The sequence below is a fragment of the Agelaius tricolor genome, unplaced genomic scaffold (genome assembly GCF_023055355.1).
Source record: "Agelaius tricolor isolate 1412-34295 unplaced genomic scaffold, bAgeTri1.0.p SCAF_8, whole genome shotgun sequence".
Taxonomy (NCBI): Eukaryota; Metazoa; Chordata; class Aves; order Passeriformes; family Icteridae; genus Agelaius; species Agelaius tricolor.
In genome coordinates, this window is record NW_027269268.1 from 4108810 (window position 1) to 4135063 (window position 26254).

The window sequence follows — 26254 nt, forward strand, 5'->3', positions numbered from 1 at the left end:
GTGGGGGCCCGGCCGCGCGGGGCTGGGTGCGCCCCGAACTGCGCTGTCGGTTCCTCTTCCGGGTTCCACAGGGGAGGGACAGTAACATGGAAATGGATACTCCTAGCTTGGGATAAGGTAGTTGATTAAAGTAAAAGATATAAAAGAGGAAAGGTTATTTTCTACTTCCCCGCGGGAAGCAGGGCTTCCGCACGCACATCGGTCGCTCCGGAAGGCAAACACTGTAAATAACGAATGCCCTCCATTCCCTTCCTTATGTTTTATGTCTGAGCTGACGTCATGTGGCATAGAATAACCCTTTGGTCGGTTTGGGTCAGCTGGCCTGGTTGTGTTCCCGTCCAGGATCTTGCTCACTGGTATGGCTGGGAATGCTGGGACACAGCAGTGATGCTGTGGGAGCGCTGCCCAGCGGCAGCCAAACACGGGTGTGTCACCAACCCTTTCCTGAGTGCCAGTGCACGTCCTGGCACTGCGGGGCTGCCCTGGGGACGGAGCTCCGCCCCGGCCAGAGCCGGCAGCGGGCGCTGCCCTTGATGCCGCTCCCGCCAATGCGGGGCTAGCTTGTAGCAGCGCGGGGCGGCAAGAAGCGGGATCAAGGGGCGGGATCAAGAAGCGGCATCCTGCAGCGGGCTGCCTCGCATCGCAGGGCAAAGCCCCGGCCCGGCCCGGGCCCCGGGGCTGAGGCGGAGGCGGGATCGCTCGCGGTGCGGGCGCGGCGGCGCCGATGCCGCTGCCGGCCGGAGCTCTGCCTCGGGTGGTGGTAGTGCTCTCGTTCTCCGTCCTGCTGAGGGCCCGGGGCGCTGCCCAGCGCCGCCCCGCCCACAGGTACGGCGGGCTGTGGCGGTGGCGGAGCCGTGGGAGCCCGGATCGCGTCCCGGTGTCGCTGCCAAGGGTCGGCGGCCTGTTCCGCCGGGAGCAGCCGCTCATGGCTCGGCCGAGATCCCGGGGCTGCCGCACACCCCCCTGCCCGCCGAGGGGGAGCTGGGCCGGAGGGTGCGGTGTCCCTCAGGGTGTCCCTTCGGGGGAAAGGCAAGCGGAGCTGTCCCTCAAAGTGATGGCATTATTGGAAAGTACAAGGGCGGGTTTGCCCTTTCCCACGTCTCTTTTAAAGGTTTTTGTTGTGAACTTCAGGCATTTCGTGAGTTGAATATTAGGAGGAATTTCTTCTAATTTCTTTAGACGTTGGAATGGGCTGCCCAGGGAGGTGGTGGAATCACCATCCCCAGAGGTGTTCAAGGAAAGACTGGACGTGGCGCGTGTCACCACTACCATGGTCGAGGTGACACGACGGTATTTGTTCACAGTTTGGCCGTAATGATCTCAAAGGTCTTTTCCAACCTAATTGGTTCTGTGAAAGAGCTGAGTCTATTCCATTTGCTGTATTGTACTTTAATGACTGGGGATTAAAGAGCATGTTATATTAAAGAGCATGAATGAGATGTTTGTTTTTTTTCCTTTTAGTAATTTATCTGCAAGCTGTTGGTCCCGTCTTCATCCTGTAAACATGTTCAACAGTTATAATGTGAAGTTCCACCACAGAAAAGCTCTCACCTCCCCATATCCAGGATCACACATTGAGCGTAGCCAAGTTCCTGAAGATAAAGTGGGCTGGCTGACTGAATGGGAAGATTATAATCCTGTGGAGTACACTGCAAAGTCTGTTTTGGCCAGACCCAATTGGGCAGATCCCCAAATCAAGTGAGTAGAAATGGTGGCTCTTTTCCCCTGAGAACATGAAAGCAGGAAATAATCATGGAGTTAACAAGATCATCTTAAATGATGTGTAATTCTACAGTGATGTGTGAAAATTAAGATTAAGGAAAGTGGTAGTTAGAGAACTCAGTACTTTGGATTGTTGTGAAGGTCTTTGATACATGATTTTACTGAGCTGATGATTGAGACTGGAATAATGGACAGCTGTTGATGCTGTGCATATGTTTCTCTGTGTTGTGAGCTAAATAAAAATCTAATTCTCCTTAAGAATTTGGAAGAACATTTTAGTGATACACTTGTTTATTTATTCATGGTTGGGATGCAACATGAAAAAAGAAAGTGTAATTGTAGTTTTTGAAGGGAGCGCTCTGACTCAGGAAGTGTGAAAGGTTGTGATACACAGATTTTTTTTGTGACTGTGTAACAATGTGGGTGTCAGTTCTTCTGTCTTGAGTAACAAGGGATAAGACAAGAGGAAATAGCCTCATGTTGTGCTAGGGGATGTTTGGATTGGATATTATGAAAAATTTCTTCACCAAAAAGTTTATCAGGCACTGGAACAGGTTGCCTAGGGAACTAGTGGAATCACTTTCCCTGGAGGCATTTAAAAGATATTTGGATGTGGCACATTGGGGCATGATTTAGTAGTGGGCTTGGCAGTGCTGCATTGAACTTGGTGATCTTAGGTGTCTTTTCCAACCAAAATGATTCTGTGATTCTACACCTCTGGTCTTAACAAAAATACTTTTGACACACTTTGTCTAAGTGAAGATTGAGGGAGATGCAATATTAAATACTTTAGTTCTGCACTTTTCCCTGCAGAACTAAATACAGAGGGACTGTAAGCAGAAAAGCTTAGGACTTCATAGCCTCCTTTAGAAAAGGGAGGGCCTGCAACTCCAGTTCTAGTAAAAACTGCTCATCAACACACAAAAGGGCGCTGCTGGTCTGATGGCTGGCATACAAGCTTTTGTGTTTTGTAATTTGTCTCTGTTAAATTCTTATTTGCCGCACAGTGATGAAGGTTTTTCTCCCAAATTCAATGAGAGAGATGGAGAAGTGGAGAGGAAGAGTCTGAATGGTTTGTATGTAGTCGAAAATGGGAGACCCCGGTGAGTGTGGAGTTTTTGTTTGTATATTCATTTCAGTGGTGTAGTTTCAGTGCTCTTACAGGTCCATCAGTTCCAATACATGGTACCTACTAGGACAAAGCCAAGAGAGAAAAATGGAATCTAGTTTGAAGAATCTAAGTTGGTGAATGAGAAAAATGTTGTGTCTCTTGCCCTTTAAAGCATGCATGTGCTTTAACACAAAATATGTGTTGCTGTCCTTCCCTTTTTTGTTATTTAATCTTGATCTGTGTTTTTTTGAGTTTGTTTTGGTTGGGGTTTTTTGTTTGTTTTTTCTTTTTTTTTTGTAGAATGTTTTGAATGTGGGGAAACAAGTACATTTAATGTGTTAAGGGTTTGAAAATTTAGCAGAAAATAAATTCCCTTTTGTTTCAGCTGGTCCTCAGAGATCAGAGGAGCTGGGTATGGCTGGGCTTAATTTCCAGTGGAACCAGTTCAGGACTACATGAGTCATGTACTGTGGCATTTATTTCAGCAATCCAGTGGGAAGGACTGGCCTCACTGGCCGAGGATTGTTAGGGCGCTGGGGACCAAACCACGCTGCTGATCCTATTGTTACCAGGTAAGGGGCAGGTAACTACAAGGTACCCTGCAGTAGAGAAAAAATCCATGCATTTTGCTTCTTTTCTGCTTCTCTGGGCAGGATATTACTTTTCATGGCCCTTTTCTCTGTTTGTTTTCTGTTTGTAAGCCCATTCTGCTTTTGTTAATGTAAGAAACACTAACTTGACTTAGTCTATGACAGGAGGAGGTAGGATTAGGATGCTCTTTTTGTCACTGTATGCTTTGTTTTGATGTGCTTTTCCAGAAGGATGTGTGGGTACATGCTAACCATTTTACACAAAGTATTCAGAAAAGATTGTGTGGTTAACAGAAGTGTGAGTTAGAAAGTGCCATGCTGAAGACAGAAACATTGTGGAAAATCATCCTGATGCATTTCACTTCTTCCCCTTTCTTGAAGGATGCCAATGCTACTGAATAGCTTCCTTGAAAGTGTATGCTGGATTTTTTTTTAAATTTATTTATTTATTTTAATTTTTTTTTAGACAGATTTTTGCTCTGCCTATTGGTAGTTCTTAGTTCTTTACTGAAGGCGCTGGTGACTGCTTGTGGCTTTGTCCTGGTGCTGCTGCAGCTTGTGTGACTATTCTGTTCCAGCAGAAACATTCTCATCCTCTTAGTATGAATTAGCACAAGTGCAGCTTGGACAGCTTTCAGAGGAGCTGCTGCTACCAGCTTGGCTGCAGAAACATGCCTCATGGGCATTTTCTGCCCTTTTGGCTGAGGAAAACCCTCATTGTTCCGTCCTTGGTTGCGATTCTGCTGGATGGGTAAGACCAGCCTTTGTTCTTTATTGGACAAGAGAGGGAACTTAGTATCTGCAGATGAGGAGAAGGCAGAAGTGCTTAATGCCTACTTTGCCTCAGTTTTTAGTGGGAAGATGACTTGCCCTCAAGACACCTGCCCACCTGGAATGGTTGATGGTGTCAGGGAGCAGAATGGTCCCCCCATTATCCAAGAGGAGGCAGTCAAAGAACTACTGAAATGCTTGGATGTTCATAAATCTGTGGGACCAGATGGGATCCATCCCAGGGTAATGAGAGAGCTGGCAAATGAGCTTGCAAAGCCACTCTCCATCATTTACCAACAGTCCCGGCTCACTGGTGAGGTTCCGGATGACTGGAAGCTGGCCAATGTGATACCCATTCACAAAAAGGGTGCAAAGGAGGATCCTGGTAATTATAGACCAGTCAGCCTGACCTCAGTACCTGGCAAGATAATGGAACAGTTTACATTAAGTGCCATCACACAGAATTTACAGGATGGCCAGGGTATCAGACCCAGTCAGCATGGGTTTAGGAGGGGTAGGTCATGTTTGACCAACCTGGTCACCTTTTATGACCAGGTAACCCGCCTAGCGGATGCAGGGAAGGCTGTAGATGTTGTTTATTTGGATTTCAGCAAGGCCTTTGACACTGTCTCCCACAGCATACTCCTAGACAAGCTGGCAGCCCGTGGCTTGGACAGGAGCACTCTTTGCTGGGTTAGGAACTGGCTGGATGGCCGGGCCCAGAGAGTGCTGGTGAATGGTGCTGCATCCAGCTGGAGGCCAGTCACCAGTGGTGTCCCTCAGGGGCCTGTGCTGGGGCCAGTTCTGTTTAATATTTTTATTGATGACATGGATGAGGGTTTAGAGTCTTTCATTAGCAAATTTGCAGATGACACTAAGCTGGGAGCGTGTGTTGATCTGTTAGAGGGATGGAGGGCTTTGCAGAGGGACTTGGAACGGTTGGATGGATGGGCAGAATCTAATGGGATGAAGTTCAATAAATCCAAGTGCCGAGTCCTGCACTTTGGCCACAATAACCCCCTGCAACATTACTGGCTGGGGATGGTGTGGCTGGACAGTGCTCAGGAGGAAAGGGACCTGGGCGTGCTGGTTGACAGTCGGCTGAACATGAGCCAGCAGTGTGCCCAGGTGGCCAAGAAGGCCAAAGGCATCCTGGCCTGTATCAGAAATAGTGTGGCCAGCAGGAGCAGGGAGGTCATTCTTCCCCTGTACTCGGCACTGGTGAGGCCACGCCTTGAGTGCTGTGTCCAGTTCTGGCCCCCTCAGTTTAGGAGGGACGTTGAGATGCTTGAGCGTGTCCAAAGGAGAGCAACGAGGCTGGTGAGGGGCTTGGAACACAAGCCGTATGAAGAACGACTGAGGGAGCTGGGGTTGTTCAGCCTGGAGAAAAGGAGACTCAGAGGTGACCTTATCACTCTCTTCAACCTCCTGAAGGGTGGCTGTGGTGAGCTGGGGGTCGGTCACTTTCTTTGGGCAACAACAACAGAACAAGAGGACACAGTCTGAAGCTGTGCCAAGGGAGATACAGGCTAGAATTAAGGAGGAAGTTTTTCACAGAAGGAGTGGTCAAATACTGGAATCATCTACCCAGGAAGGTGGTGGAGTCACCATCCCTCGATGTGTTAAAAAAAAGACTGGATGTGGCATTTGGTGCCATGATCTAGTTGAGGTGTTAGAACATGGGTTGGACTCGATGATCTTAAAGGTCTCTTCCAACCTAGAAATTCTGTGATTCTGTGATGGCATTTGTTGGTTGCCTCAGCTGTTCATTCTCTGCTTTGTTTGTCCCCACACAGGTTGCAGTGCCTTGCTCTTCCTCTCTCAGGCCCAGGTGTCAAGAAGCAGCAAAACATGTTCTTGTTTATCATTTTCTGCAGGTGGAAAAGGGATGGAAGTGGCAATAAAGTTGCTCATCCAGTTTCTGGCAAGAACATCTTGCAGTTTGTAGCCATCAAGAGGAGAGACTGTGGGGAGTGGGCCATTCCAGGGGTAAGGGCAAAGCTTCAGAGGCAGCTGGCATTTCCCTGCTGATGAAGCCATGAGACAGATATGGCACACGTGTGATGCAAGTGCATGTAATATACTAAGAGCTAGGAGTTAAAATGTGTAGAATCTGAGGGATGGCATTTTTTTGTTTGTTTGTTTGTTTCCCCCCCTCCAAGGGAATGGTGGACCCAGGGGAAAAGATCACTGCTACTTTGAAGAGAGAATTTGAGGAGGAGGCCTTGAACTCTCTGCAGAAATCCCCTGAGGAGAAAGCAAAATTGGAGAAACAGCTCCAGAAGCTGTTCAGCCAGGAACACTTTGTGGTGAGCTCTATGTCTCTTGTGGTAGCCTTTTGAGCTGTGCATGTAACTCATAGCTGTATAAAACCTGAAGAAGTGCAGGTGAAATGAAAGTATGTTGTGATGCTCATCTTCTTGGGGTGTAGGAAATTGAAGGGACTGTCGAAAACTCTGTAAGGGCAAATGTCTCAGAAGGAAAGAAAAAAAGCATGACTGATTCCACCTTGTTTGTGTTGACACTGAGCTTGTTCTGGTTTGTTTGGGGCCTTATAGGTGTACAGAGGATATGTGGATGACCCTCGTAACACTGATAATGCCTGGATGGAGACAGAGGCTGTGAACTATCATGATGAAACAGGTAGATATCTCCAGGCATGCTCTTTGTTGCCTTTTACTCCATATGTTGGTTTGAAATTGAGGCTGTTGTTGAGCTGAAAATGGCAGTGAAATCAGGGGAGCATGAAAGTCAGGTGTAAAATATGGGACTAGATTCTTAAATTGATCTGTTACCTTGAACTCCCATATTTCACCTGTAAGATAAATTAGTCTACCTAGATGTTTCTGATGTGTTCAAGCCAGAGACTTCATGCAATGACATTTCCACTGAATTTGGGATAGTGGGTGCCAGTTGTGAAGTTTCACATGTCACTGGTCCTAGATTTATTTGTCCCCTGAAGTAGTGAAGATAGTGTATCTTTGGCCTCTGTTTCCAATACAGAAGAGAAAAGCATTTCCTTGGTTGTTGTTTATGAAGTCCTGAGATCCTTTTTAAAAACAGAGTGAAAACTTGGAGAAAAAAAGCAATTCAGAAGCAAAGGCATCCCCTTTTAAAAACTAGTATTTTTTATTTTGTGGTCTTCAGTAAAATTTTAATTTTTTTTCATAAGTGTATATAGGTTTCAGAATTCAGTTTGTCCTGTAGAATAGTATGTGAGAAAAGGAGCAGTCAAATATTAAGCAAACAAGCAAAAATCCAGGCAGATGTATTGGCTAAACTTGGGTTAATAAGTACATGTTGTCATGATGGTTTCCAGTAACTTTTCATGCTGCTGGTGATATCCTAGGAATGATGACAGGGTGTTAACACCATTTATGGCATTCAGATTTGCCTTAAAATAGTGCAAGTCTGAAAAAGGTTTCTGGCAGAGATTCAGTGAGAGATTTAGTTGTTTTTTCTCTGAGAAGCCTTTGAAGGTTGCTGCCTGTGAAGGAGCATTGTGTAAAGGCAGAACTAATAGGATGTGAGAGGGGAAAAAGCAGAAAGAAAAGATGCAATAGTGTGTTCTAACTCTTGTTTTGTGACCAGGTGAGACAATGGATAACTTGCCTCTGGAAGCAGGTGATGATGCTGGAGTGGTGAAGTGGGTTGACATCAGTGAGAAGCTTGAGCTGTATGCGAGTCACAGCTACTTCATCAAGCTGGTGACTGAGAAACGGGGAGCCCACTGGAGTGAGGATCCTGGCTCTGAGTGCCACAAGTGATGGAAACTGGGAACTGACAGACTCTGAGAGGAGAATATGTTTTCCAGCCTTGAAACAGATGTCCTTGTCATCCTCGGTGAAAATTCTGTGAAATTCAGCTGGGAGAAACACCGGACAGTGATAAAGAGAGGCTTTTTCAGAGACTTCAGATTGCTTCTTTTGATTTCTTAGCTAGTGTGAAATGAGAAGAATGTGGAGCTCTTGCTTTGCTTTCTTGGCTTCATTATTTGCGGCTGTTTCATAATGTCTGCAGATCTGCATGGCAGCACTGGCATTCTGACTGGTGGTAGTTCACAGGCTCTTTATTTTTGCAATGATTCCTTTCCAGGAATATGAATCCCTCAGGAATGAGAGACTTGTAGGATAACCTGAATAATGACTTAAGTGCTGCATAATAAAGTGAAATTTCTTTTCTGAGTCATTTCACTTAACATATCTTTGCAGGGATTTTCTACTTTGAGTGATTAGTTTTCACATTCAATTACTTTTTAGTTTACAGTATGGCTGGGATTCACATCTGAATGTGTGGCTGTGCCTCTGTGTCAAAAGAAGTTGTGACTGATTTGAGGAGCTGAATTTTGTGGTTCCTTCTCTTCCCACGGCTTGCGGGGTACAGTACAGCTGTTGTGGAGACTGCATCATAAACAGAACCACTGGAAAGAGCAGCCTTGAAATATAATCTTGTAAATTGTGCTGGTTTCTTACCCTACAGGTGATGTGAATAACTTGCAGTCAGGAGGCTGATGGGGGCTTTCTGTGGCATTTGTGCTGCTAACAGGGGCTGCACAACAGTTGCTGATATTTCTCTCTGTGTTTTTAATCAATTGCTGTTAATTGTGTACTGCTGTCAGGAGTTGGTGACAGTGACAGCTGAAAGTTGATACTGAGACCTGAGGACTTCAGGAATTTTGATCCATGTGTTGAAGTAAGTTGATGATTCTTGTGTAACAGTACTGTGACACACTCATGCACTATCCACATCCTGCTTAACTAATTAATGGGTTTGGGACTTTCTCCTTTTCAACCCTACCTCTGCCTCCCAATTAGCTAGTGAAACCTGGAGGAGTTATGGGTGTTTATGCAGGAATCTTGTGGAGTAATTGGTGTTCTTTTCAAAGGAAAAGGTAGTGTCAAAAGGTATGAATTTTTCTTTCAATCCTTGCTCACCTCTTCCTGCCAGTCTGTTTTCTTCTGTGATGTGCTGCGTTATGCAGAGTAGACTCCCAGCAGTGTAGTTGGGTTTTGAAAGCATGATACATAAGAGCAGACCCTGCTTAGAGAGTTAGGGGATGTGGATCTGCAGTCTCTATATACAGTTTTTAATGCTCTGTCTTGTATCAGAAAACCACAAAATATTATGAATCATCACTTCTTCAGATGTTTTGTGTTATTAGTTTACTTCTCAGCTGATAAAAACTGCAGGTTGTTTTTGTAACAACCACTACTAATCCTTAGAGGATTGACAGGTTTGGCAGTGGAAATGTGTTATGAAAAGAGTATTTGTTGTTTTTTTTATCACTGTAGATATTCCAACTGTAGCGATGCTGGAGGAGTACTCAGGTGATAATACGGAGAGTACTGAAGCTGCAAACTAGAGAGAGCATAAATTCTTTTTCCTGAAGAAATGGGAATTTGTGGGTTAGAGTCATTACCTTTTGAGGCCAGCTGTGTACTGGCAGTGTACTTGCAGTTTGAGAGCTGTGCTTTTGCCACCCAACTCTGTGTGGGTTAAACAAAAGACAGAGCAAATAAGCAATAGGCTGCAGCCAGGCTGGAAAAGTGCTGTCAAAATTACTTTCTCTCCCAAAATATTTGAAGTCCCAGAGAAAGGATCTTTTCCAAATGGAACTAGCATAGAGAATGTGCTTTTGTTCATGCCATCCAGGCTGAGTTATTTACGCACTGCTGTGTAATGTTGCAGAATGTGAAGGGAACAACAAGTCAGGATTATGGGAAAAAACTGGCAGTGTTAGGAAGTAATCTCTGGTTTGTGTAAGAAGTCCTTGTGTTGAAAATAATCACAGCTTAATTCATTGTATCCAAGGGCATCAGCCTGGCATTGGACTACAATTATCAGCCTTTGCTGGTTCAAGAGGAAATTAGCAGAGGGGGATGGGACTTCCACTATTTAAGCTACCAAAATAGCATTTCTCACTCCCATCTTCTTTTCTTTGGAGAGGTGACATGGTTCAGGTGAAAGGTGTTTGCTGATCGTCCTTTGTGGGAATATTTGGGGCTTTTTCCTTAAAGCAGAATATGCCTGGAATGTTTTCAGTGAAGTGCTTACCTTAAAATCACAAACTTATGGGGATTCAGGAATAATCTCGTCCTGTCCTGGGTTTTTTATGCTTAAATTGTGCTTCTCTTGAGGAGAGCAAAAGATGGGCAAAGGTGAAAGAAGCACAGTTTTCTTCAACAAAGTTGTGATGAAACCCATATCTCCAACAGACTTCTATTTTATTTGAGACTTCTATGCAGTGTGTTAAGCTGACAATACAGTAAATAAAGGAAACAGATCCCATATCAGTGGGTGATAACATCTACATTCTATAATTCTACTGGAGAGTTTTGTGAACAGCTTAGTCATTAGGTTAGTAGTATCTATTGGTTCAGAAAGATCATGGATACATGTGGGGGGCAACACTGTTTTTTTAGCTATGAAGTAGTTAAATTTTTCTGCTGTTAATGAATATATAAATTTTCTGCACTTGGGTTGTTTGATAAGAATTCAGTGAACCTCATCCACCATTTTCTTGAAGGCTGTTAAGCTGTTAATTACAGAAGTACACAGGATTCATCAATTTTAGTGCAGTAGTGGGAGTCTGTTCAGCTGGGCTCAGAAAAGGAGATTTTCATTTATGTCCTCTGCAACAAAGAAGAAGAAAAGATTATTAACATTTTATGCCGAAGAGACACTTTTGTGCTGTATCACTATTAATAAAGTGACTGATGCTATGAATGAGCAATCACTGGCAGAAGTATACATGTACTGAGATAACTCCTTGCAGCTTTCGTCCTTCATGGCTGTTAAAATGTCATCAGAAGAGCTGGAAAAATTCTGAGAAGAGCAAAGGTTCCATGTGTCTGACTTCTGGCCAGAATCAGCCTCCACTTAAATTAGGGACTTGCTAGTAGGATTTTAAACACATTTCTTCAGTCTGCTTGTTTGGCCCAATGCCTTCTGTCCCACAACTCTTCTGGGATTAACCTGTGCTATGTTGTTAACTCTCTTGACCTTTTGCAGTCTTGTTATTAGTGTTCTGTTTTCCTCTCAGCACTGTAGCCATGGGCTTCTGCTTACAATTTCTTTGCCTTACTTTGAGGTCTTACTCTTACTTCCTGTTCTTGGCAGGAACATTCTGTCAGATACATTTGCCTATTCTTTTAGGTTTACCTTCCTTAATCCCAAAGCAGTGGCACCATTCCTTCAAAGCAATGAGTTTGTCCTGGTCTCCATCGCACTCTTGGAAGAAACGGGTTATGCAGTGTTCCATGGGAACAAGGGAGGCTCTCAAGGGTGCAAGCTCCGAGTGTGTTAATAATCTGAAAGAAAGGGCAGGTATGGACAGCTGCATTTCCTTAATAAATCAGCAGGATTATCAAAGCTGATCTAAGATGCTACAAGACAGCAATGATGGCTTATCAGAGATGCCCCAGTGGATTTTGTTGCGGTGCTTCTGTAGTGAATATGTCCCAGGTCATGATAAAGATGTCTAATATCTGATGAACTAAAATGCTTTTGCTGAATATTTGTTTGCCAACATCTTTTTTCCTACAACAAGTATTATTTTTGTAGTAATTACAGGTACTGAAAGGAGCAACTTGCTCACAACTCATCGCTTGTGGAATTTTGCGGTTAATCCTCAGGATATCAAGCTTGCAAATTGCTTAACTATGTTCTAAAACAGTAACTCTGATTACAGTAACTCCTGAGATATTGAAGGTCTGAACTTGGAAATACAGATTCCATCACTGGCTGATATGACCAAAACCTTGAAATCTGAGTTATGTTCTCAGAAGGTGGAAGCTTCCTCTGAACTGTGACTATATTTGCTCCTTAAACTGAGAGACCTCTGTGGTGTTAGTTGAAAATTATGGATACCTCACTAGTGGATTTTTGCTGCCAGGGCTCTGTCCTTTGTACTTAGCCTGTTTCTCTTAGCTTCAGTATAACAGGACTTCTTCCTGGCTAAGAGCATTAGTAGGTATTAAGACACTGTAGAGCTTACAGTGTAATACTTGATTGTGCAAGGCAAGAGGATAGCAGATTCTGACCTAGGATATGATCAGGAAAACAATGAGAGAAAAAGTTCTGTGTTAGAGAGGGGGTGATAATGGCTTCTAACAACTAAGGGACTGGTTCTGTATGTAGAGACTCCCTTGAGGTGTGTAGAAAAGTAAACTAGCTTGAGTTTAATCAGCAAATCAGAACTGAACCACATATATTTTTGTACCTGTCAACAGGATGCTGATCAAGCTGGTGAAACTGCCAGTGCACAGGATACACATACATGTGGTAATTTTTCTCAAAGTCATGCAGGAGCAGCTCAACCGGGTGGTCACCAGCCACAAGGCGCTTGTCATTCTGATAGATCTTTTTTACCTGAGCTCAACACAGAAATTGTTATTTTTTGTTTCAGGTTGAAGATCTGTCTTGAAGAGAACTATCTGGCAAGAAGGTGTTTTGGAGAAGTGAAACTTGATAATAAAATACGCCTTAGGGAAATGTGTTTTAGTGTTGGTGACCATATGCAGCATGAAAAGCTTGCCTTAGTAGTCCACGACATTTTTGCTGCTGTCTCTGTCACCTTTGGCAGTAACTAGAAAGGAAGTGAAATTCTTGTGGTTTAATTGTCAGACTCAGCTAAGGGGGGCCTCATCTTGTTAGGAGATTAAACCAGTTTTATCCCATCTTCTGTCCTGAGGCAAGCAACACATGTTTTGGGGGGAAATAAACCATCTTAGAAGTTGTCTAATTCATGCCATTTTGTATGAGATGTTCTGGGCTAGTCCCTATAACTGCATGGTCTTATTTGAAAAGGATTGCTGACCTTATTCCTTTGCTTTTCAGTTAGAATCCCAGAAGTGTTCAGGTCACGCTCATAAAATTGAATAAGGATGTTCTTAAGCCAGTCTCGCATCCGGAGGGGAAACTGATCCACTTCATGATCAGTACAGGGGGGGATGTCTGTGCCAAAGAGAAAAGCTTTTGTTAAGAAGTCATCTGTTAAGTCTCCATTCAAGCATTTCTGAGATTTGAGATCTACTTCCAGTAAAAATTAGAATTGATGGAGCTGTTAATATATAAAATTTTGAATGTACCTAATGTGTTCAATTATAAATCTACAATTTTTTTAGTGCATGTGTTTAACCAGTTGTGCAAGCCACAACCCTTATATATCCATGCAGCTTTTGAGCATAATTGTGCAGTGAAGCTCTAATCAGTCAGTTGCATGAAAGTAGAGTTTTTGATGGCAAAGGAATATTCTGGCTGGGAATGCACTTTCCTCCTACCATATGCAGCAGTCGAAGTTCTGGCTTTTAGATCCCGACTTCTGCATTTTGCATCTAAGTTTGGTTGATGTTTTTTAATTTTTTGTTTTTCATGGGGGTTTGAGAGTTAATAAATTTTCATTTATTAACTCTCTGTAAACACTGTTTTTCTGGTCAAGGATTTACAAAAATCTTCAAAGGCTATAGCAATAGGAACATATAAGACAGTGCAGGGGAAAGATAAGATCAACAAAAAATTGGTGTAAGCACAGGAGAGATGTCTAAGTTTCAGATAATTTTTAAACATTGAAGGCCTTAATTAGCAAATAATTGATGCACAAGTGGCAGATTACAGGAAGAAGGGCAATTTAGGGCTGGCAGATGTGTTAAAGCTATTGGCTCTCTATACTGAGCTGAATTCTTCAAAGGAAAAGAAGCTTACATTTGCAGGAGCCCATATAGTCTAGATGCAGCTGGCGTCCTATTTTTGTCCCTTCCAGTTGACATTTGGTGCCAAAGAGTTGACATGTGCCATCATAGGTCTTGTTATCCGTACCACAAACCTAGAGGAAGGAAAACCACCAACCCACCACTGTGTTGAGAAAAATCCTTGTCACTCAGAGGCATTACAGTAATGAAAGCATCAATAACACATGGTGAATACCACAGGGAGTACATGTGATCAGAAGTATTGGAATTAGTAGTTGTTGTATGCCCTCATGAGGACTAGTTGTCTGTACTTGTATGCCCAGTTATGCAACACTTCAGTTTAATTCTGTGGTTGTAATGTAGCCTCTGAGATGCTGTGGGATTATTTCACTGGATGTGTACTAAGCATGTCCTCTAAAATACCAAATGGATACATAGAATTTTTAGTGAGAGGGAAAAGGTAGAATCCCTGAGACTGAGTGAAGCAAGTCAGTTACTCTGTAGTTACATGGGTTCATACTGCTCTCAAACCACACTCAATGAGTTTGTGTGCTTTATACTTAATTTTTCAATTACTGGAATCATTCAAACTCACTTGCATGCTTTTTAGGGTAGAACCATGCTAAATAATAGCAGGGGAATATGTTATCTTGTGAACACTTTAGGTGGCTTCTCCCAGTCCTGTGCACTGGGTGAAATACTCACATGCTCATAGTCTTTGGTGGGAGGGCAAGCAGCAGGATCTTGGCAAATGCAGTGGGGTTTCCCTTGTTTGTCTGCATGACAGACTTTGCCTCTTTTGCAGTGGAAGTTCCGACATGTGTCTGGCAGTCCTAGCAGGAAAGAGGGACTATTAGAGGTGATGGGATAAAGCCAAGTGTTTGTCAGATACTACTGAGAGCAAAAGCAAAACAGTCCAGTATTCATCAAGAAGTTCAAATTCATTTTTAAGTTTGCATTTTTAAGTTGGTTATGAAGCTGGATCTTGTATTGAAAAAAAAAGCCAAACTTTAAATGAGAATTTTTTGTGAGACTTCTAGCAGTCCCAGATTTGAATTGGATGGGGAAATATTTTTTTTTTTTTAGAAAAAGCTGTTTGTTCTGTAGGGACTGACATTCAGACATTCATTTCCGGACTACCAGCTTCCTTTGGTGAAACATACCCCATCTGTCTTTGCTGAATCAAGCACTGGCCTTTGTCCCACTCCTACTTGAATTCAAGCTACTGTTCTGAAACTGAAAGCTCTCAGTGCAAGGTAAGCCCCATTTCTGTATAACTGACGCAAAAATTTGTGCACTGCCTGCAAATGTTTTTCACTAACAAATTACTAAATCCAAGGGAGTGTGGAAGGGACTCTCTGGGAACACAGGATTAGGCACAAGCACAGTTCAGTCATGTGAAATCCTGTGCTGCAAAATACAGAAAAGAAATACAGACCAGCAGGTTCCTCAGCAGCAGAGAGTTGGGAGTTAGATGACAGCTTTGCTTGGGGCTTACCAAGGAGAGCCTCCTCATTCCTGCTGCTGGCACTTTCCATCTCACCATGGGAGCTGTCTGTAGTCTTGACCTGTGCAGTCACAGAGGCATAAGCAGAAAGTTGTGGTAAATCTTGAGAAGAAAAAAAATACTTGGCCTAATTTTTTTTCAGGTCTGAATACAGAGCTGACTGAGGCACAGTTTGCTCTGTTTTTCTATGCAAAATCTGTGAGAAGAGCATGAAGCCTCTGGTAGTATTACCATGCTCTTGTTATGTGGGGGAAAAAATAGAGTAGGAGGTGGAGAGAGAGAGAGAGAGAGAGAGAGAGAGAGAGAAATGGGAGCTCAGTAAGGCCTGAGTTTCTTATAACTATTCTATTGACTCTAGTCCTGCCTTTCCAAGCTGTTCACTTTTGTGTAGTAGCATTTAAAATCTTTGTGAGAGATAAGTGAACAGGCTGGCCTAGTAAGCTGGAGACTGGGTTTCAGGTTTTTCATCTGTGTATATGTGTTTATTTGTGTGTTTCATTACACACCCCACTGGGTCTGGAGCTCTTATGTGAATGGTGTTCACTTCTTTTCTGGTCCAATTCACCTAAGTGCTCTGGGTGCAGTGACACAGCATGAACCAGAGGAACAGTGAGTATAAGGGGAGATGAGACTTCTGTAAGAAGTCACCTGTTTTTCTCCAACAAGTCATTTCAATCATCAGGAATTTAAATTTAGTACTCGTCCCTCTCCCCCTTTTTGTAGTACTCAAGTTTTATTTTAATGATAATTTACCTTATCTTCACTGTCCATTGAATTCATATTCTGAATGGAGCTACTCATTTTCAGTTGCTGCTTGTTGTCAGAATTGGGTGGCTCATGATCATAATAATCTTGTTCAGAGTGAGCAAGGTCTTTAATCTTGACAATTTGGTAATCCTCAATCTCTTTGTGAACTGCAGTGTCATCTTCAGTGGTTCCTTCCCCTGCAGGCTCGGTACTGGTACTCTCCTGGTCATTACTCTGGATTCTCTCCTCTTCCTCATAGGCTGTTTCTTTCCAGGTATTGCTGAGATATTCCTCACCACCAATGTCACCACTGTCATGACTGTCATCATCATTATTGTCTTCCCTACCTTGTATTTTCACCACTGTGTCAGGATCACTCTGATAGTTCACTTGAATATGGTATTTTCTCTCTTGACTTTGCTGTTTGCCATCCTGATATTCATTATGGGTTTTTTGAGAGAGGGGGATTTCTTCTTTATAGGACTTCTTCCTGTTTTCCCTCTCTTCTTCCTCTAGGTCAAATTTCTTGCTGTGTCTCTTGGTTTTCCAGGTTAGTTTTCTGGAATCTCTCAGGAGTTCATCTAATTGCATGCTGTTCTCATGTTGCTGTCTTTTGTATTGGTCACCTTGACGTGTCTGATGGTCTTTGTGCTTTGTGTCTCTGTAATCAGTTTCTTCACCCCATTTCTCATCCTCTTCTTCCATGCTTTCCTCATTATTGCTTTCACTGTTTTTTTCAGACAGGCCAACAGCATTTTTGTTATGTTTCCACATGTTATGCTCATGATGAAGGCTGAAAGCACCCACTGGGTGTTCTGTGTGACCTGGAAGGTGTCGGTTTGCCGTGTTCCCATGTTTCTCATGTTTCCTGAGCTGGTCGTGCTCAGAGCTGGACTGTTCTCTGCCGCTGCTCCCAGAGTCACTGTCCTGGTTATCAGAAGCCAAACCTAGTTTATTGTGCAGTGCAAGGAAATCGATGCTTTTCAGGCTGTTTTTCACTTGATGCTTGCTCCCAGTTCCTTCTTGTTTCCTCATGGTCTGGGGCCCATCCCTGTCTTCAGAGCCTGGTTTTAAGTTTCTGGGAGTGGGCAGCAAATCACCCTCATCTACATACCCTGTGTTCTCTTCCTTTGAAGCTTCTGGATGAATATATTCACTCTTAAAAAAATTTTAAAATAGCAGATTAATAAATCTTAGGATTTATTTGAAGCTGATGCAGTGTTATTTTTGTCTTGTATTGCAAAGCATGGCACTGGCTTTATTTGTTTTCTTTGTGTGTGCTCCTCTTAAACTAGCCTAGGGCATGACATTCACAGCTGATGTGCCTTCTCTTTGTCAGAAAATCTGTTTATCTGTCCCTTCTTTTATTGATGGAGTTTCTGGAGAGGTTTATGCAACTCTGTTTCAGAGAGAGATGCATATGGGTGTCTTGTGAAATCTCAGAATGCTTAGTTAGTATTTTAGTCATAACCATAGGCACTTGTAGGCTGCAGTAATTACCACTTAGCTCAGAGAAGAGGGATGTGAAACATAACTTCCTGCACAGATAAGGGAAAAATAAGGGACCTGGGAAAAGAGGAGCAGGCGAAGAGAGAGTACCTTTCACAAGGTGTCATGGTAGTAATTCCTGAGAAGTGCCCTGTATTGATTTTATAATCCATATATAAATCTGCTTTGAGTCCAATATATCATTACTTCCTGGCTGAAGTCACCAGGAACTATTGTGTGTGGTGACAATTATAAGATCAACAATAGATGTTTGAGTGCCTTTTTTTTTTCTTAATCTGTCAAGACAATAGCAAAAGTGATACCTTCAGTGGAAATGGTTCAAATGCTTGAGGAGAAAGCAGGTACTGAAATGACTGTCAGGTCTTGCTGAAGCAATTACTTTTCTGCTGCTGTGTGTGTTTCTGAACAACACCTATGGATGTTCAGTGTTGCTTATTGCTTACAACAATATAGCACCTGATGCTGATATTTCTTAAAGCTTTTGGGGGTTTAATTTGGGAAGAATGGTCCTTCTCACTTGGTCTACCCAAGTTGCTGGAATAGCTTTATTCCTTTAGTTTGACTGCTTGGAAATAAGCACTATACTCACAAACACTTATATTAATTTTATTTTTAAAGGTAGGATTGAAAATATTAATTTGATTCTTGTGGATCAGCTATATCCTATTTCCTAATGTCAAAGTGGTATCTTAATGTTTTACAATCTTGTCTTTTGCCTGGCGTCCTTGCTAATGTGGAAATAGTACTGGGAACTATATTCACTGTATCAATTCCAACTCTAACTTTTTCAGGGGAAGATTGTCTAACAGAATCTAACAGAGTCTAACAGAATGCAACAGAAATTCACTGTGAAGCTTTTCCAAAGTTCTACAGGTTCAGAAAACACTAGGCCAAACAATCTTTAAGATTTTCTGTTGTGGCTACCTGTGCTTGAAGTAGCAGTTTGAGAAAGATTTGGCTCATGTCTTGACAGGAAGCCTTGTCCTGCACCAATTCTGCAGAGATGTGCCTGGATACAGCTTCCAGATGCTGCTTTCTGTTATACCTTTGTCCCCTGCGTAAAATCAGCTCTTAGAACTCAAGTGCTCGTGAAGGAACTTGGGCAAATTTTAGTCACTATCTGTGATTAGATACTGTGGGGGAGAGCTGGCTTTTGATAGATGATGCACACACTTGGAACTGATGATTCATTGGCAATTGCAAGGTTTTGTTTTGATGCAAGTGTCTTATGTGTGTTATTTCTGGTAGACAGCTGTAGGCTGCAAACTAATCTTTATACTATTTCCTCTGCTGGATACTTTGTCAGGAAAAATTAATTTTTTGTTTTCATAGTGCAGAGCATGATCCAGATTGACATGAAATGTATCTGGAAAGCTGTATAGAGTGGGATATAGTTTATAATTTAAAAAATTTAAAATGGTTAGCATAAGAGTTGGGATTTTGAATCTCTTGCTACAGAGCATGATATGAGTTTAGTAGCTCTGAAACCTCCAGTGGCTTGGAGACAAGATCCATTGTGTCTGAGTCACAAAGGCTCAGTGCAATAAACAGGAATTTTTATTTGGGTCAGCCATGAATGCAAAACTATGGGCTTCATCATTAGCACACATATGTGGCATAGGGAAGGCTGGTGCAATCCTCTGTCTCATTGCCATCAGGGCATCTGGCCTGTCAGCCACAGATTACTCTGCCAGGATAAGCTGTGTCTAATGCTCTGCACCATGAATAGTGAAACATATGGTGGCTAAAATTCTTACATATTTGAGACTGCACATGATCCCCTGGTGTGATAAATTGAGGATTTCATCCTCCTCCTATACTGGAGCTGTGATAGCAACAATTTTATTGCTGGACTTTATTACTTGTGCAAATGTGGGTAATGATGATATGTGGGGATTCATTTAAGGTAATTTTCTCAATAAGTGAAACTTCCATTTTGAGCTTTAGATTTTGTTCTGTTTGCAATTGTTAATATGCAAGGCATGAGATACTTGGCACTAATTCTTGAGGTGAGAGGGCCTAAAGTTTTTTAACATAAATCAATTTGCCAAGCAGTATGTAGGTGGTAATGTGTTTTTATATTTAAGATTAATAATGTAAGTTACTTCCTATTGTTTAAAGAACAAGAAGAGTACCTTTTCTGGAGTTTTCTGTCTGTGAGTTCTAAGATTGTGGTTTACAGGATGGGTCTAAAAAAGACAAATATATGAATATCTGCACATCCATAAGCATAGAATATTCTCAGAATAGGAAATTAAGTGCCTGATAATAATAGCATGGTGAGGACTTACTGAAATAGCAAAAACTGGTCCTACAAGACAGATGAAGAGGGCTACAGCCTTCATGCTTTCCAGATCTTGTAGAGGACAACAGTTAATGGCACAGGGGTAGAGCTTAGAGGTTTCCTTTCTGCAAGAAACATAAAAACAAAACAAGTTAGGGTTTGGGTATAATGACCTAGAAATGTCTGATGGAAGCAATGTAGTGGTTCCCATAAATTGTTAAGGCTAGAGACCCACAAAATTGTTACGCAGCGTCCTGTAAACTCAGATGTGAGACCAGCTTAACTAGAGGACACTTTAGTCTCAGTTCTTTGACAGTGATTAAGCTATAGGCTGTGTTCACAAACGCCAGGTGGGTGTTACTGAAGGGCAGAGCTGTGAATGGACATAGGTTAAGTATTTAAATACTTACAAATAGTTGTAAGTATTTATCCACCCCTATGAGATACCACTTCATGAAAAATGCCTCTTTTTATTGAAGGCAATAAAGTGAGGCAGTGCCTGCTTGTGGCACCTCTACAGCTGAGGTGTCTCTTGGCTGCTCCCCTCTGTGTCTGGTAGGAAGAATTAAGTGGTGAAATTCTGCTCAGCAGGTCTCCAAGCTCAGAAGTGCTGCCCAGGCTGCTTGAAGAAGGGGCTCAGTCCAGCTTCGGATGCAGTCCTGCTTTTCTTGGAAATTGTCACCCAAAGTGTACACTTTTGGAAGATCCCTCAGTTAAATTGTTTAATGTCCCTCTGTTAAATTGTTTAATGTCATTATCTTTCCTTAATGAAGATCAAAATACTCATTAGTGGGGCATATCTTGTATGCAGTCCATTTTTCCTTGCAGTTAGTCTCCAAATTACCTCCTGACTAATTATCTATTATCTCTTTGGCATTCACAGTTAGTTGTCTGAGATGTTTTCAGAGGGAAAGGCAGAGTACAACAAAAGCCAATAATGAGCACATGCAAAATGCCTCACTGGGCTGGATATGGGCAGTCACTTCAGATCAAGGCAAGTGTGGTTAGACTGAGGATTATGCAGGCAACTTATCAGAAATGCAGGGCAATAATCCAATTTCATGTAAAGCCCTAAAAACTGCATACTGTGCTTTTTGAAAGCCTTGCAAGTGACTGAGGAAAGAAGGATTTGAATGTCAGGTAGGCTTGATTTCCATTTCTTTCTGTTGCTGGTGAGCAACACAGACCTGGGAATGTCACCTAACTGAGCTTCCTTTTTTAAAACTCTAATTTGTCATATTTGTTTTGACAAACTATTTTGAGAGTTATAAATGAAAAGTGCTCCATGTTGTGTTTTATTTATAATTGCAATTTTATAATTTGGCTTGTCTCTATCTATAAAAGTTGCCTCTACTACCTTTGCTCAAATAATCAAAAACTAGTAGGAATAAATCTGAGTTAAAGTGGCAGGACAGGGCTTTTGTATTTTCATTTTAGCAGCAAGCCCGCAGCAGCCCATAGGAAGTGTAAGACTTGAATTAAGTATTTGGTCTTGAATAAGTATTAAATTATTAGGGAAGCCTGACCACACTGATTGGAGTGTCCTATGATGGAGTGTGAGATGATATTTTTTACACTAAGTGGGAAGACACTTCATTCTTGCTTTAATTTCCAAATATGTCCTCAAAAAGAGAATTTTTAAAAGCAAGCTTTTCTAACATGTAAGTTTAATAGAACTGTCAGAAAGGAATGATTACACAAGAAACTTTTTTTAAAAATATAAGCAGGGAGACATCTCTCTGGGAAAATGAAATCATTATAATCTGCAGGAGAATCTGTAGCAAGACCTAGCCAAAAGGTGAATAGGAAAATTTCTTGTGTACAATGGGGTTTTTGACCAAGAAATGAGTAATTTCACAATACTTCATCTTGGGTTATTGAGCAAGCAATGCTAACAAGGGGTACTGGGTTTGCATGGCATGGAGGCTACAGGCTGCCATTCTAATAGAGTCAGCAGTCACTTGAAATGCTAATCAATTACATGAATTTTTAATAAAAGCATAAGTGTGATACTTTCAAATTACAACTGATATAGCACATTCCTGATTCCAGATCTGTTTCAGAAGCCCCTTGTGAGAGCATGAGCACATTCTACATGTAGAAGCTGGTTCATGTGTGCACACACATAAAACTTAAAGGCAGATTTTGAGGCAGATTTCTGATCTAAGTAAAAGAAGAGATCGCAAAAAGGAAAAAAAAATAAAGCATTAAAACTATTTCACTCATTCTGTACCAGTAAATACCTGATAATGAGAATTGATCGCTCTGATGCTGCCAGTTTTACAGCTGCAAAAGCCATCGGACATAAGTCCTTGATGGCTGACTGCAGTAAGATCAAAACCAAACCAAAAGTATTTCAGGACAAGTTAAAACAATTTTTAACAAACCATTCACATTAACTTACTGTAATTGTTTAATCTCCTATGTATCCTTTCTACCATTTCATTTTATTTTATACTTATGTAGATCTTGTTAGATCTTTAGTTTTTACAGTTTTGGTTGTTTGGGTTGGTTTTTTTTTTATTTGGTGGGGTTGTTTTTTTTTTTTGTTTGTTTGGTTTTTTTTGTTTTGTTTTGTTTTGTTTTTTTTAACCAGAGCTGTCTGTAATTTAAGACCAGATCAAGTCACAATGAGCTGCTTTGATTTAATTTGAGGAGGATCAAAATGAGACTTACTTATTATGCAGAATTATTTTGATATTAGTTGGTGGGTTTTGTCTCCTCCCAGATCCTACATTTCTTTCAAGGGCTCCCTGTTTGGTACATGTTTTCCCTAGGTCTACCAACACGTTTTTGAAAGGTTCCTCCAAGACCAGCCAGCATTTCTCTCTCTTTCTTTTCCAATATGAGAAAAGAAGGTGAATCTGTTTTTTTGGCCTTGTCTATTGGACTAAGGTTCCTAAACTGATATTTCAAGAGACTGTTGAAGTGTTGGGAAATTAGGTTGCACCGTGGCTTTCAGCTGGACCACTGTACTGTTCCAAAGGAGGTGTGTGCTTTTCTTGGCTCTTGTTGGCCATAATGCTTTATTGTTTTGCAGGATCACTGGAAAAATAATTATTCCAGTGGTAAGATAAGGGTTGTATTCCTAAACACAGAAACTACACATTATTTTCTCTTACAAAGGTAATTTTCTGTTGTAGACATAAACATCTGAAATGTGTTATCCTTAAAACAGATGACACTCTAGGAAAGCTTCAGCTATTTTGTAATCAGTGGAAAAAAATTGCAGAGGGTTAGATATAAAGCATTCTAAAGTTTTAATTAGGAATAAAGAAGAAACAGTACCACAGCAGTAGAAGAGGTGCTCCTTCTTGGCCTGCCACTGATGTACCAGAAATCCTTGAGCCTTGCAAAATGTTGCTGCTTTTCCTGAGATGTGTTTTGGTGTCTGGAACAGACCTTCTCAGCATGTGCCTTGTGCTGCAAGTGTCAGTGAAGGAGGATGGTACTCTTTGGGTCTTGGTTGAACAAGGAATCCTAGGCTTCCATGGGATGAGGTGGGGGGCAGTGGGCTGGTGGAATTCTGGTGGATTAGTTGAATCAGAAAGACAATTTAGTGCTCACGGGCTCTGGGCCAGTGGAGCTCAACGGCTATGTGGGAAGGACATATTTAGTGATTTGCAGGGAGGGGAGCCAAAGGGAGTGGGTGCAAGAGTTTCTGCTGCATCAGCTGCTCCCAGAAGCGCTGAACCAAGGGATCTGCTGGGGCAGCCACACTGTTGGCTGGAAAAGTGGAACACAGGGGATGCCAATCCCTGCTGAACTGCCCAGTGTTGTTTCAGTATGCTGCACATGGTGCGTGTGAGCCTGCAAAAAGGTAGAAATTCTAAATTAGGTATGTAAAACCCAGTATTGGTTGGAGGCTCTTGCATAACTCTGAGGAGTTTGCTGTTTGGAAGCTGTTGCTATGGCTGTGCTGCCTGTCTGCCATAGTGACAATGCAGAGTGAGCTGGTGAGGAGTCTGGTTCTGCAAGCATTAATAAGTTTGGTTTGGTTTTATCTTTTTTTTCTTTTTTTTTTTGTCATCTCATTATTCCATAAAATGCTCCACCTGAACTGGAATGCTTTCTGGGAAGTTGTCCAGAAATAGTGGAGGGGATGCACCAATGTAAGAGCAAAAGCACTTTCAGTGATAAAGGCAGCAATCCAGTCTCAAATTCCACATTCTGCCAATATCCTCTCTTCCTAGGGAGCACACTTTACATATTGTGTTGACATGATTGGAAGAGAGGTTGAAGCAAAATGAAATGAAGTGTGCGAATGGTAAGAACTGTAATGCAAAAGCTGAAAATTCAGTCCCTTTAGATAATATTTTAATTGTTTTTTTTAAAGTTACAGTTTTACTGGCTTCTCTTCTGTTCACCCAAAATGGCAATAGACAATGGATGTTGATTAGAAAAAATACAGTGAGAAATGTACAAAGATTTACTATGTTTTATGTGGCCAACCGTGGAGTTTATAGTTAATAAAAAAAATTTTTAAAAAACCAAAAGAGCCTGAAATCAGAGCTGAGCCCTCACTCTGTAGACCAAGCAGAAAAAAAACCCTTTGACAAAAGTCCATGAGAAATTCTTTAAATCCTTTTCCCTTTTATCTCTGCTTCTCTGCCTGGAAACTAATCCATGCCTATTGGAGTTGAAATTCTGCTTGTCTGTCAGCCAGTCGGTGCCTGAAAGGAGTGGGCATTATTTCAGAACTTCCTGTTTGTTTTTTCTTTTGTTGTGCATGCTGAAAAGATGATTTTTTTTATCTATTCAAAACTCTTTGTGCTGTACCATCAGATTAGCTTTACGGGGTTATCAAAGATAAGTGGCGTTGCTGTGATTTTTCAATCTTTGAGATGTGGATGGACTCTCAGCCGATAAAAGAAAACTGTTCAGGTGGCAACCCAGAAATTAGGACAAGTACAGCAATGCTAATTTTATGGTAACTAAATATATTAACTCTTTTTGTCGTAAGATTTTCTGATAATGGCTATTATTGCCTTGAAGTTCTTAATTCACAGAAAAAAAGTGCTGGACTCTGAAGAACTGTGCAGAAACTTGAAGTGGAAATTTGTAGGAGTTAGAAGGTTATTACTGGAAAACTGTATGTGATTTGTAGGCTTTGCCTGATTCTGCATTTAAACAGCTTTCTTGGGACTTGCAGGACAGTGGGGAGGAAACATTTTGGTTTTGAGGATATTGAGAAATTATTGCTTATCAGAGCTGTTACATATTTGCAACATACTTCATTAAGCAAAATTTTCAATCTTTGTTTTTGATGACAAAATACTTCAGTTGAGAACATCTCTGGTTGTTTTCTGATGTCACTGAGAGGTCTGGGCTTGTCTTGGAGCCATCAGTCCTAGTGCTCCAGTCCTCAGCCAGTCCCACTGTGTCAGGCAGTGTGCTTTCTGGAAACCTTTTCAGTGGTGGATTAGTAATTCTCTAACCAGAAAGGGGTGCTGTGCTATCGAGGTGAAGTATGGGAGGAAGAGGAGAGGCAAGCAGTTGCTGAGCTAAGTGAAAGGGAGGATATACAGCAAACAATAAAGATTAAACATAGAAGGAAGAAAACAGAGGAGTACAGGGAGGTGAAACAATTTGATTTATCTGTCTCACTGTGGCAGCTGCTAGACAGACACTTTAAACAAAGGAAGAAGAGCAAAACCTCAGAGGATTTTGTGTTATATTTATTAATGTGCCTGTCTCTGGCAGCAATGATCTGTGGGTCAAACTGACTGTGGATTAGGCTCAAAAGACATTTGTTTTTATTGGAGCTGTCTGCACTTTGCATGCTCAGTCCTGCCAGAGGGTTCATATTTCTGCCCACAAGAGAGTGGTGTTGAGCCATTGGCTTCCAGACCACGTACCAGGCTTCAACTTCCAGGTTTTTAAAATGAAAAGTAAATTTTAACATCAGTGCTTGTTCTGACTTACAAATAAAGTTTGGCTGTTCCATCAAATATGCTTTACCCCAAAATGAAAAGGTGTAAGCAAGGTGGAACTCAAGTGTTTTAGTGTAGATAAAGAAACTGTCCACATATACTGGCACAGTATATCAACGATATAATACCTAGCTGTGTGTCTATGTGTTTTCTCTTTTTACTACAGAGGAAAAAACAACAAAATGAACCAAAATACAACAGTCAGACATGAAACAGTTGAGTCTGATTGCAGTCAGTGCTGATGTGTGTGTACTGTGGAGTTCCAGGTGGCGAAGATCACGGTCTGCCAGGTGGTGTTGAGAGGGCTCTAAGCACATCCCTGGTTGCCTCTTAGCCATTAAATAAGTGATCAGGAAATTTAGGGAAATCTTGGTGTAACTTCCTTAACAAA

At 41.8% G+C, this 26254-nt stretch overlaps 2 protein-coding genes across 4 annotated transcripts; one reads left to right on the forward strand and one right to left on the reverse strand.

Moving 5' to 3' along the window:
- Positions 1-9: 9 nt before the first annotated feature.
- NUDT9 (nudix hydrolase 9) lies at positions 10-8382 on the forward strand. 3 transcript variants are annotated; one of them, XM_071431419.1, is made up of 8 exons: positions 10-117; positions 1462-1698; positions 2730-2825; positions 3319-3405; positions 6072-6183; positions 6357-6503; positions 6753-6837; positions 7786-8382. In XM_071431419.1, the coding sequence occupies exons 2-8, from the start codon at positions 1505-1507 to the stop codon at positions 7959-7961; spliced, it is 897 nt and encodes a 298-aa protein (XP_071287520.1). In that variant the 5' UTR covers positions 10-117; positions 1462-1504; the 3' UTR covers positions 7962-8382. The 3 variants fall into 3 exon arrangements, with proteins under 3 accessions (XP_071287520.1, XP_071287519.1, XP_071287518.1); XM_071431418.1 differs by lacking the exon at positions 10-117 and adding an exon at positions 217-356; XM_071431417.1 differs by lacking the exon at positions 10-117 and adding an exon at positions 442-825.
- Positions 8383-10401: 2019 nt separating this feature from the next.
- SPARCL1 (SPARC like 1) lies at positions 10402-23702 on the reverse strand. Its single transcript, XM_071431414.1, has 11 exons — positions 23219-23702; positions 19938-20055; positions 19782-19835; positions 16144-17295; positions 15382-15451; positions 14589-14716; positions 13897-14017; positions 13013-13149; positions 12416-12564; positions 11356-11504; positions 10402-10826 (listed from the first exon to the last, which is right to left on the reverse strand). The coding sequence occupies exons 2-11, from the start codon at positions 19989-19991 to the stop codon at positions 10798-10800; spliced, it is 2043 nt and encodes a 680-aa protein (XP_071287515.1). The 5' UTR covers positions 19992-20055; positions 23219-23702; the 3' UTR covers positions 10402-10797.
- Between the last annotated feature and the right edge of the window lie 2552 nt (positions 23703-26254).

Excerpts from the sequence above, each read along its gene's own strand:
- NUDT9 (XM_071431417.1), top strand. The coding sequence starts at position 725 with ATGCCGCTGCCGGCCGGAGCTCTGCCTCGGGTGGTGGTAGTGCTCTCG. Across the intron at positions 6,184-6,356 it reads GGGAGTGGGCCATTCCAGGG|GGAATGGTGGACCCAGGGGA; the intron begins GTAAGGGCAAAG and ends CCCCCCTCCAAG. Across the intron at positions 6,504-6,752 it reads TCAGCCAGGAACACTTTGTG|GTGTACAGAGGATATGTGGA; the intron begins GTGAGCTCTATG and ends GGGGCCTTATAG.
- SPARCL1 (XM_071431414.1), bottom strand. The coding sequence starts at position 19,991 with ATGAAGGCTGTAGCCCTCTTCATCTGTCTTGTAGGACCAGTTTTTGCT. Across the intron at positions 12,565-13,012 it reads CTGAAAAGCAAAGGAATAAG|GTAAAAAAGATCTATCAGAA; the intron begins GTCAGCAATCCT and ends TGTTGAGCTCAG. Across the intron at positions 11,505-12,415 it reads GATCAGCATCCTGTTGACAG|ATTATTAACACACTCGGAGC; the intron begins GTACAAAAATAT and ends CCTTTCTTTCAG.